Source organism: Brassica napus, chromosome C5 (genome assembly GCF_020379485.1).
Source record: "Brassica napus cultivar Da-Ae chromosome C5, Da-Ae, whole genome shotgun sequence".
NCBI classification, from domain to species: Eukaryota; Viridiplantae; Streptophyta; class Magnoliopsida; order Brassicales; family Brassicaceae; genus Brassica; species Brassica napus.
Window position 1 is genome coordinate 53,026,731 of NC_063448.1, and position 10,738 is coordinate 53,037,468.

General features: G+C 39.1%; 4 protein-coding genes across 9 annotated transcripts; 2 read left to right on the forward strand and 2 right to left on the reverse strand.

Moving 5' to 3' along the window:
• Positions 1–169: 169 nt before the first annotated feature.
• On the forward strand, positions 170–2,856 carry LOC106400634 (serine/threonine-protein kinase AtPK1/AtPK6). 2 transcript variants are annotated; one of them, XM_013840993.3, is made up of 6 exons: positions 170–293; positions 663–1,492; positions 1,575–1,657; positions 1,749–2,043; positions 2,124–2,228; positions 2,307–2,856. In XM_013840993.3, exons 2-6 carry the CDS (start codon positions 902–904, stop codon positions 2,613–2,615), a joined length of 1,383 nt encoding a protein of 460 aa, XP_013696447.2. In that variant the 5' UTR covers positions 170–293; positions 663–901; the 3' UTR covers positions 2,616–2,856. The 2 variants fall into 2 exon arrangements, with proteins under 2 accessions (XP_013696447.2, XP_048615307.1); XM_048759350.1 differs by having other exon boundaries at positions 284–392.
• Positions 2,857–3,429: 573 nt separating this feature from the next.
• Positions 3,430–6,453, forward strand: LOC106400635 (serine/threonine-protein kinase AtPK2/AtPK19). 3 transcript variants are annotated; one of them, XM_022703539.2, is made up of 5 exons: positions 3,430–3,647; positions 4,122–4,953; positions 5,387–5,681; positions 5,767–5,871; positions 5,960–6,453. In XM_022703539.2, the coding sequence occupies exons 2-5, from the start codon at positions 4,295–4,297 to the stop codon at positions 6,005–6,007; spliced, it is 1,107 nt and encodes a 368-aa protein (XP_022559260.1). In that variant the 5' UTR covers positions 3,430–3,647; positions 4,122–4,294; the 3' UTR covers positions 6,008–6,453. The 3 variants fall into 3 exon arrangements, with proteins under 3 accessions (XP_022559260.1, XP_013696448.1, XP_048615308.1); XM_013840994.3 differs by having other exon boundaries at positions 3,431–3,647; positions 5,947–6,453; XM_048759351.1 differs by having other exon boundaries at positions 3,642–3,748; positions 5,947–6,453.
• Positions 6,454–6,850: 397 nt separating this feature from the next.
• Positions 6,851–8,210, reverse strand: LOC106397354 (thioredoxin H9). 3 transcript variants are annotated; one of them, XM_013837945.3, is made up of 5 exons: positions 7,955–8,210; positions 7,764–7,872; positions 7,482–7,601; positions 7,276–7,398; positions 6,851–7,193 (listed from the first exon to the last, which is right to left on the reverse strand). In XM_013837945.3, the coding sequence occupies exons 2-5, from the start codon at positions 7,782–7,784 to the stop codon at positions 7,035–7,037; spliced, it is 423 nt and encodes a 140-aa protein (XP_013693399.1). In that variant the 5' UTR covers positions 7,785–7,872; positions 7,955–8,210; the 3' UTR covers positions 6,851–7,034. The 3 variants fall into 3 exon arrangements, with proteins under 3 accessions (XP_013693399.1, XP_048615309.1, XP_048615310.1); XM_048759352.1 differs by having other exon boundaries at positions 7,764–7,866; positions 7,955–8,134; XM_048759353.1 differs by having other exon boundaries at positions 7,764–7,901; positions 7,955–8,127.
• Positions 8,211–9,102: 892 nt separating this feature from the next.
• Positions 9,103–10,541, reverse strand: LOC106400651 (ubiquitin-conjugating enzyme E2 11). Its single transcript, XM_013841014.3, has 5 exons — positions 10,323–10,541; positions 10,147–10,235; positions 9,672–9,799; positions 9,472–9,576; positions 9,103–9,398 (listed from the first exon to the last, which is right to left on the reverse strand). The coding sequence occupies exons 2-5, from the start codon at positions 10,214–10,216 to the stop codon at positions 9,255–9,257; spliced, it is 447 nt and encodes a 148-aa protein (XP_013696468.1). The 5' UTR covers positions 10,217–10,235; positions 10,323–10,541; the 3' UTR covers positions 9,103–9,254.
• Positions 10,542–10,738: the final 197 nt, after the last annotated feature.

Genomic DNA, 10,738 nt, shown 5'->3' on the forward strand with positions numbered 1-10,738 from the left:
TTTCGATCAATGAAGACAAAAATCGTATTACTTTTAACGGGCCCGACTTTAAACTAAGTAAACCACAACCATAAAATCAAATAATGAATGGGCTAAGTAAGGGCCGGCCCACTACCATAAAAAAGGTGGGTGGACAAAAGAATCTCCGCCGCACATTTAGCTAGTTCGTTATTGTTCTCCCAATAGGATATCGCCACGTGTACTCTCCCTGGATCTAACGATGCTTCTCTCTTAAAAGTCCTCCTCCTGTCCATCGTTTCGATTCACGTCTCCTTCTCCAGCCATCCTCTCTGGTAAATCATCTCTCTCTCTCTCTCTCTCTGATTGACTTTCACTCGCAGAATCTATAAATTTGTGTATTGTCTCGACGGCACGAAACATTATACGTTCAGGTCATAGTTTATCTCTAGATCTCGATTTGCTTGAAATTTGTAACGACTAGATCTGATTTTATCTAAATTTCAGCTCCTTTTCTTCAAAGGTTACGTTTTTACTGGGGAAAGTCTGAGTCTTTGAAGCTGTGTAGATTTTAAATTCATTCTGAATCCGCAAATTGTATAGCTTTCGGGGTTTAGTGGGACTTGCTTTCATAATGCTGTACTTCAGATTTGATCTGTTTATGTTTTAGCCTCTAAATTTGTGAATGTTCACTGTACCTGCAGAGCTTATAAAACCTTCATGGCATTTGCGCACTTCTGCAGCATCGAATGTTTCCTTAAAGTCGGGAAACAAGAAGCGCTTTTTCTCCTTGTTATTGGTTTGCCTATTGCCACCACTCGTTCTAGTCAGTTTTCTCCGCATTAACCCACCCTCGGTACATCATCTCTCTCTCACCACTCTGGTGAACTCTTCTTGAAGCTTTCTCTGTGGTTCTGCATCGGTTCTTTTATAGTTGTAAGTTATGGTTTCATCTCACCGTCCTGTCCCCAACAAAACCCGCAAACAGCAGTATCTATCTCTCAGCCCTTCGGATTCTGTCTTGAAAGATGATGATGTTGAGCTCGATTTCTCTGATGTCTTTGGCCCACTCCCTGAAGAGGCCGGTGATGTTTCCTTTGACGAGCCTGCTGTTATCTACACTCGTTCCCACTCTTTGGTTGGCCCGTCTTCGATCGGTAGCCACTCTTTTAAGCTGAGCAAGCTTACCTTACGAGAGACTGAGGACTCAGTTGACTTGGTGGAGTGTCTTGAAAATGAATTTTCTGGTGGTGACGAAGTTGACAGTGAGAGATCTCCAGAGGGGGAGCTGGTGGTGAAGGTCCCTGGCGTGGTGGGACTTGATGATTTTGAGGTTATGAAGGTTGTAGGGAAAGGTGCGTTTGGGAAAGTGTACCAGGTGAGGATGAAGGAGACATCTGAGATATACGCGATGAAGGTCATGAGAAAAGATAAGATTATGGAGAAGAACCATGCTGAATACATGAAAGCTGAGCGCGATATTCTTACCAAAATTGATCATCCATTCATTGTTCAACTTAAGTACTCCTTTCAGGTAAAAACTCCACTTCTATCTCTTTGCATCCTAGTGGTATGGTTTAACTCATGGTGATGTACATTCCTTTTTTTGTGTGCAGACTAAGTATAGGCTCTATCTTGTGCTTGACTTTATAAACGGAGGGCATCTATTCTTCCAGCTCTATCATCAAGGGCTTTTCAGGTTTCGTTTAGTTTCTTTTTCAGTTACTTTTGGAGATTCACTAGAATTCTGCAAGGCTTGACGAGTTCGATGTTTTGTTTTTTTTTGGCAGAGAGGACTTGGCTCGTGTGTACACTGCAGAGATTATCTCTGCAGTTTCCCATCTCCATGAGAAAGGGATAATGCATAGAGATCTCAAACCCGAAAACATTCTCATGGACGTAGACGGCCACGTGATGCTAACTGACTTTGGATTAGCGAAGGAGTTCGAAGAGAACACAAGATCAAACTCCATGTGCGGGACTACTGAGTATATGGCACCTGAAATCGTTAGAGGAAAAGGTCATGATAAGGCTGCTGACTGGTGGAGCGTTGGGATTCTTCTCTACGAGATGCTCACAGGAAAGGTAAAAAGCCTTACTCATTCATGCCTGGTGATATAAGTGTGTTGTGTGATACCATTTTTTTTGGTTTGTCCTTTTTGCAGCCACCGTTTATGGGGAGCAGAGGAAAGATAGAGCAGAAAATTATAAAGGACAAGATCAAGCTTCCGCAGTTTCTGTCTAGTGAAGCTCATGCCTTGCTGAAAGGGGTAAGAAAGCATGCAAACCCTCTTGGTAAGCCATATAAGACCGTATCTGATTGTGACTTTGTAATGAATGTTATATAGCTGCTGCAAAAAGAGCCAGAGAGACGACTTGGAAGTGGACCTAGCGGAGCAGAGGAGATAAAAGGTCACAAATGGTTCAAGGGGATGAACTGGAAGAAGCTGGAGGCTAGAGAAGTGAAGCCAAGTTTCAAGCCGGAGATATCTGGAAGACAGTGCATAGCGAATTTCGACAAGTGTTGGACTGAGATGTCTGTGTTGGATTCCCCAGCAAACAGTCCAAGCTCGGATCCTAAGGTCAATCCGTTCACCAACTTCACGTATGTCAGGCCTCCTCCATCATTCCTTCAACAGTCCACAACGACTCTGTAGAGAGTGAGATAACCTTATGTTTCTTTTTTACATTTGAAGTCTATTATTGTAAGGTAATAAGATATGAGTTGCTTGAACCATATATTACTTAGTAGGGATTATTGGTTGTTGTATTTTAATGGATTTGAAAATCCGAACCAAATCTACTGTTATTGGTTCTATGATTTTCAAATCTGTATTAAAATCATGTGTTATTGGTTCAATGATTCATAAATTCTATATCAAATCAAGTGTTATTCAATCGTACGGATTTACTAATATATTTGATTTAATAATGGATTTGAATGAATTTTTTAGTTAAAAATATAAAGACTCAAATCCGAGGAAAAACTTCCGGATTTGCATATTTTACTTGGATTTATAAATACTATATGGATTTCTAAATCAATCAAAATATATAAACCAATAACAAGTAGAGTAAACTTAATAATCTCCAGAAATAATTTTCTAAACATGATTGTTGAATTTGAATAAAATAACGTTTGATGGGGTTTTTATAAATAATTTATTGTTGAGTAAAGCATGTAGTTTTAGTGTTTTGTTGTGCTTAGAATCCACAATGTTGGTGATAATGATTGTAAATACTTTGAAATATATTCAAGGGGTTTATGATAATGATTGTACCTATTTTGCTTGAAAAACATGTGATCTTAAAAAGAAGAATATATGTAAAAATTTATTTCCAAAATTACATTAGTCTAGTGCATCCCCTTTAGTTGCCTTTATGGAACTAGACAAATTAGTTGGCTTGCAAAAAAAAAAAAAGGGAAATAGACAAGTATTCGTAATAAATAATAAAATATTCAAAAAAAACCTCCGCCGCGTTAAAACAACTTGGCAACGATCTTCCAATAAAAATCGAACACGTGTCGAGATCCCTTGATCCACGATGCTTCTCTATTGTTGTGTAATAACATAAAGGAGGCACGCGCCTCAGAAACCTGTTGGATGCAGGTTTGGGATTTCTAGCGTTTCCTCTTTAAAATCTCCTAATCTCCTCCTTCCTCACGCATCTTCTCTCCTCTCCCTCTGGTAATCTTCTCTCTCTCTCTCTTTGACTTTTCTCCCCTCAGAGTTTTGATTTCTTTACTTCATCTTTTGTTTCTACGACACGAAACCTTTGTTTAGTTCAGGTCATATATGTTTTAATCTATATCTGGATTTGTTTGAATTATGCATGTGTTACCTGTTTTCTTGATTTAAAACTAGATCTGAATTATAGAGCTTCGAGTTTTCGTTGTGTCTCCTCGTGAATTATAATTCTGCTTTTAACGATTCTGAATAAGGATTTTATTCGAGATTTGTCTTCTCATTGAAAAAAATTATATAAATATTTCTGGTGGGAGGAATGATCCTGTAATAATATTCGGTCGGTGCCAAATTTTCTTATTTTATGTTGACTTTAGTTTTTGATAATTTATGGTCAATTCTCTGTGATTCAATATTTTGATATGATGATCATGTCTCTTAGCATCTGACCTTGTGATTTTTTTGATGAACTTGCAGAGCTTAGAGCACTTTTATGGCATTGGAGCACTTGTGCAGCAACCTCTGTTTCCTTGTATTAGGGAAACAACTAGAGCTTCTCCTCCTCCTCAACATTGGTTTGAGTCTTCTCCTCATTAACAGGACACCCTAACCAAATCTGTTGAAAGCTTTTCTCTGTGATTGAGAACAATATGGTTTCCTCTGAGTGTCCTGTTGCCAACAAAAACGTGACCGGGAAACACCTGTTTCTAACCATCACCCCACCACAAGCTGTCTTGAAAGAAAACCTCGAGCTTGACTTCTCTGACGTCTTTGGTCCACTCCCCGAAGACCCCACCGACGTCGCTTTCGACGAGCCTGCTGTTATCCACAGCCGATCCCACTCCTTGGTTGGACCCTCTCTGATCACTAGTCATTCTTTCAAGCTCAGCAAGCTTACCTTACGAGAGACCAACGACTCTGTTGACTTGGTGGAATGTCTCGAAGAAGGTGAATCCTCTTGTAACTCCGACACCGAAGCTGTGTCCAAAGTCTCGGGTGGTGTGGTAGGTATCGAGGACTTTGAGGTTTTGAAGGTTGTGGGACAAGGTGCGTTTGGGAAAGTGTACCAGGTGAGGAAGAAGGAGAGTTCCGAGATTTACGCGATGAAGGTTATGAGGAAAGATAAGATTATGGAGAAGAATCATGCTGAGTATATGAAGGCTGAGCGTGATATTCTTACGAAGATTGATCATCCTTTCATTGTTCAGCTTAAGTACTCTTTTCAGACTAAGTATAGGCTCTATCTTGTGCTTGACTTTATCAACGGAGGGCATCTTTTCTTCCAGCTCTATCACCAAGGGCTTTTCAGGTTTGGTTTTAACTCCTTTTTTCAACTTTGGCCCTGTTCGTTTACCTGTCACATGTAACCTGCGAATCGCGACACCAGTCGCAGATTAGATTATTATTCGTTTTGCTATCGCCTGACCTACGACTGGTTGCAAGTCGCTGCGCCTGCGACTGGTTGCACTGCCCCTGCGACTGGTTGCAAGTCGCTGCAACCAGTCGCAGGTCGTTGTTCGTTCGGGTGTTGTAGATTGCGCTTCAAGTCGCGACCAGAAATTAAAATTTTGAGTCATGCGAAGGTCATCCAACACGTAAACGAATATGATTTTAGTCGCAGGTTGCGTGACATGATTTTAGCTGCAGTGTCGCGTGACACTGCAATGAACAGGGCATATGTTTTGAGTTTCAGTATAATTTTGCAAAGCTTGACTAGTTTTTTTTTTTTGTTTGGTCAACAGAGAGGATTTGGCTCGGGTGTACACTGCGGAGATCGTCTCTGCAGTTTCCCATCTCCATGAGAATGGGATAATGCATAGGGATCTGAAACCGGAGAACATACTAATGGACACTGATGGTCACGTGATGCTAACTGATTTTGGATTAGCAAAGGAGTTTGAAGAGAACAAAAGATCAAACTCAATGTGTGGGACTACTGAGTATATGGCACCTGAGATCGTTAGAGGAAAGGGGCATGATAAGGCTGCTGACTGGTGGAGTGTTGGGATTCTCCTCTATGAGATGCTCACTGGGAAGGTAAGACAAGCCTAATGTAGTCTTGGTCTTTATTTTAGTTCATAGCTTGAATGTGTTGTGTGATGACGTTTATTTACTTCTTCAGCCACCGTTTCTTGGGAGCAAAGGGAAGATACAGCAGAAAATAGTCAAGGACAAGATCAAGCTTCCACAGTTTCTGTCAAATGAAGCTCATGCGTTGCTGAAAGGGGTAAGTTATCATCATCTTCATATAAGCACTTGTATTAGAATAAATCTGATTGTGAATATGTAATGAATGTATTAGTTGCTGCAAAAAGAGCCAGAGAGAAGACTTGGAAGCGGACCGAGCGGAGCAGAGGAGATAAAAGGGCACAAATGGTTCAAGGGAATGAACTGGAAGAAGCTGGAGGCAAGAGAAGTGAAGCCAAGTTTCAAGCCGGAGGTATCTGGGAGGCAATGCATAGCGAATTTTGACAAGTGTTGGACTGATATGTCTGTGCTGGATTCGCCAGCAAGCAGTCCTAGCTCGGATCCTAAGGCCAACCCTTTTACCAACTTCACATACGTCAGGCCTCCTCATTCATTCCTCAACCAAACCACATCGACTTCGTAGAGGAAAGATGGGTTTATGGAAATACATTGTTTTTATGTTTGATAAAAAGATACATAATCTGATCTTGTGTTTCTATTATTTCTTCTCATGCTTGTCAAAACCATTGTGGTTGTTTCTTTCTCAACATGTACATTCGTTTTTACCTTTTCATCAAACTGTATTTATACTATTAAACTAATCAAGTTAGAGTGCATGCAAGTGTCTGAAACATGTAATATGAATATGAAATTTAATATTTAATCTACATTTGACCAAGAAACCTATCTTATGTTGGATATATATATGAGATCTTGATAGAAGAGAAGGAATTGTTTTGATTGAGAACATAATACTAAATTATTGAACCAGAGCAGCTAAAATTGACCATTGACCCTTGTAAACAATGCAAAACGTTGAAAACACACAGATAAGATGATAGCGACGTTGCTTTCGGACCAAACTGGTCGTCTAATAATGTAATGTAAAAGCTGAAGCTAAAGTCAAGAGTAAGTGTGGTTCTTCTGAATCTTAAAATCCTTTCTTCTGCGCAGTTTTCAACTACAAAAACTCTCAGTGTGATTATCACAGAGAGTAGCTTCTTACTTGCACATCTAGATAGAGACGATTCAATATTATATAAGAGTGATGAGAATGAAAAGTTGCATTTATAGAAACAGGACAGGAAGATCTAACTCAAATGTTTTTCATGACATTTTTTTTTTAAAAAAAAATTGTGCCATCCATAATATAGAACAGAGTTTTTGATACACTCCAGGGTGAGAAGACACAAAGAGGGGGCATCAAGGCCGTTGTGGACTTTCAGGAACAGAGTCGATGATAGAAGTAACCTTCTTCTGTAGCTCAGGCTTGTTAGCTCCAACAAGCTTGCCTATTTGCTCTCCGTTCTTAAGGAAGAAGAAGGTTGGTGTTGCCTTTATGTCCCATGTTGAGCTAAAATCCTGTCACAAAAATAATAATAACACACAACGAATAAGAGAAAGAAGGTATGAATGGTGTGGACCGTGTGGTAGTGGTACTTACGCTGAGTTCATCAACATCTACAAGAAGGAACATAAGAGAAGGATGTTTCTCAGAGAGCTCCACGTAAAACGGTGCCACAATCTTACATGGACCACACCATGTCGCGCTGAAGTTTGCAATCACCTGTTACAACAAGAGAGAGATATGGTTTCATGAGATTTAGAAAACACTTCCATGATGATTGAGAAGAAAGGGGAGAAAATTACGATTTTGCCATCGCGACCAGCTTCAGCTAATTTCTCATCCCAGCTCTCTTTTGTTGTGATCAGATGAACATTGCCGCCGGAGAAATCAACGTTATGAACCGAATCATCGTCTCCTGTGTCCTACGTTTGCAACCAAAAGGATTATTATTATTATTATTATTATTATTATTTTCTTTGGTTAATTCATATCATCATAAAAAAAAAAATCCATTTTTTCTAACGCGACAACAAAACAAAACAACACGAATGGTTTCATTTCTTCATGTAATGATATTTATATACCTTAGAGACGCAGCTTCCCATCTGAATGAAATGCTCTGTGAATTTGAAAACAGAATATAATACGCTTTCTTCTTTTTTTTTCTTTCTTTTCTTTGCAAATATCCTGTTGCTAAGAGATCATCAAAAGCAAAACGAAAACTGAAAATGTGTGAAAAACGGATTAGGAGAATCTCAAAACGGCAATAACGTACCTTTTAGGGATCGCAAACGATCTGAGGGCTTAAAAACGTATGAAAGAAATGGTTTCAAATTTCGACAGAAGACTAAGAAAGAAGGAAAGACGATTGAAAAGAGAGAAGAAAACTGATGAAAAGGAGCTAAACGGCGTCGTTATGAGAAAGAAACCAAATTAGAGGAGAGTCGTTGATTGGAGCCCCCTTTATGACCGCGTCGTCAAGAACCCAATTTCTCCTTATAATTACTATTTTGCCCTCCGCCTCTCTGTCCACTTCTTTTTGTTTTTATTTGTTGTTTTTTTTCTTTTTCTAAGGCTAGCTAGCTCGCTTTATTGGTTAAAAGCAGATGTCGTTTCACCAAACTATTCTTTTTAGATCACTTTTTATTGGTTTGTTAGTTGTCAACGTGTTTTTTTTTTTTTTTTTGGACAAATTTTGAAGAAAGTACGCAAACTGAAACAACGCACAACGAGTATTATTGACTAAGGACTTTACATGGATGGATACACCAGTTACTGAAAACTTTTTACTACTTTGAAAGAACTTTTTACTACTATTCTTTTTCACAGGTTGAGAGAACATCAACAGTTTTGAGAGACAGACCCGTACATTCCTCACTTTTTCTAGTTAAAACTTAAAAATATCAAAGCAGCAAAAGTGTGCGGCACATCACATGATATGAAAAGTTTATAGAAGAAAAAGGTTGTGGTTGTACCGCAACAAATCACATTTATAAGGTTTGAATTGTTGCTATATGATGTTATCTATTTTTTTTTCTGTTATCTTTGTTGTTGAAAATTATGCATAAGAAAGACTTCTCAATGGATTTGAGCTTTTTGCTTTTATTGCACATGGTATGATTTGGTTGCTTGGATTCTTTGTCAGTCCTTTAAACCAATAATGAATGTCTTGTTTGTTATCTTTACTAGATTGTCCGAGCCTTTCTTTTCTGCATTGGATTCGCTCGTTTTCTTATTAGTATTAGAACGCATGTGAATTCTTACTCCAACTCAGGTCTACTAAAGAGTTGAAATTCTAGGTGTCCTTTTCAGAAGTTCTGTCAATGACTTATCTAATATCGACACAGACAATTTTGTAACGATAGTAACCCAATTTTAGCGTGGTGAACTCAGTAATTATTCAATTGTGATTAGGCATAGCAGAGGAGTAAGAGCATCTAAGTTGCTCAATTATGATCACATAAAGTAGCGTTTACCAAATCCAACACATGCATTTCATATTAAAGGTTTAAAATATTTGGATGCAGAATAACACAACCCCTTTCGCTTCTCTCGACCACTCGAGTCTCTTCTTATCATCCCATGGCGTACTTCTGTGTCCAGCTTCGTGCAGTTGACTCGTACTTGGACTTGTCCGTTTTGTACATGTGAGCTATCTCCGGCACAAGAGGATCATCTGGGTTCGGGTCCGTCAACAACGAGCAAATTGACAACAAAACCTGTATCCAAAGCAATCAATCATCATCATCATCTCTCGCTCATTAACAATGGTTGTGTTAATTGATAGTAAACCTTGGATACGGTAAGAGCAGGGCTCCATTGTTCTTTAAGGATATCAAGGCAGATGCTTCCGTTGCTGTTGATGTTTGGGTGGTACACCCTTGTCTTAAAAGACACCTGCGATAATCAGACGCACACATTCGGTAATAAACGAGATGTCCATCAAACTTAAAGATGATTTAGTTACTTGAAAGAAAACAAAAAGAACAAACCTTTGGTGGCTTGAAGGGATAATCAGGAGGAAAGTGAATGGAAACCAAAAAGACTCCTCCGGCATATGGACTATCAGGAGGTCCCATGATAGTTGCTTGCCAATGGAACATGTCTTCAGCCACAGGACCTACAACACGAAAAAAAACATTACAAATTAGACTCAAATCTCTTCACCAAACCCAGACCTCGCAACCACATCAATAGAGACATATCAGAAGCAGGAGACACTACAAATAAATCAAAACTATGCTGAGTTCAAGATTCTCTATTTGATGAATTATTTACAGTACATGGCAAAAAAGATTCATGCATATAACACAAACACCAAACGGCGTCGATTTAAAAGAGATCCTAACAAATCAAAGCTTAACCATGCAAAATTCAGAAGCCTAATTAGGATACAGATTAAACAAAGTATTGATCTTTGGCTTACTTCAAAGAAGTGAAAGTAAGGATCTTTAGGTCGGTTATTACCTGCGCTGCAGTTAGAAGGAGGATCCTTCTGCAAATCCTTGAGCTCTTTCAAAATCCTCTTCGAAGCCATGGATCAGATACGAAAAAACCTGCAGACAAGCCGACACAACTGATATTATGAACAGGAGAGGGGTTAAAACCTTAAAGCAATAACACAAGAGGAGAAGATCACGAACCAAGGGAAAAGCGATCAGAAAGCGAAGAGGACGATGCGGTGCAAAGAGAAAAAAACGAATGAGATCCTCGCTCTCTCCCTACTCACCTTTTCTTTATAGTCAGAGAGAATGTATTCGAAACGGCAACCCCTAAGCTTCTGATTCATCCAGCGGGTCCGCTTGACCTATTTCTACGTTACCATTTATTAATTCACGTGCCTAAAGTGTTTTCTTATTTCCTTTTGTAATTTAACCGTCTTCTAGGGCCCACGAGGTCAAGGATATCTTATCTCGTAAACGTATAAATTAATTATTTATTAGTTCTGGGCAAAAGCGTAGCTCATCAGAATAATTTAATGGGCTCAAACAGGCCTGCAGGCCCAAATAACTGTAGGTGTATTACCTCCTCACATACACACTTGACTGTTTTTACTTTT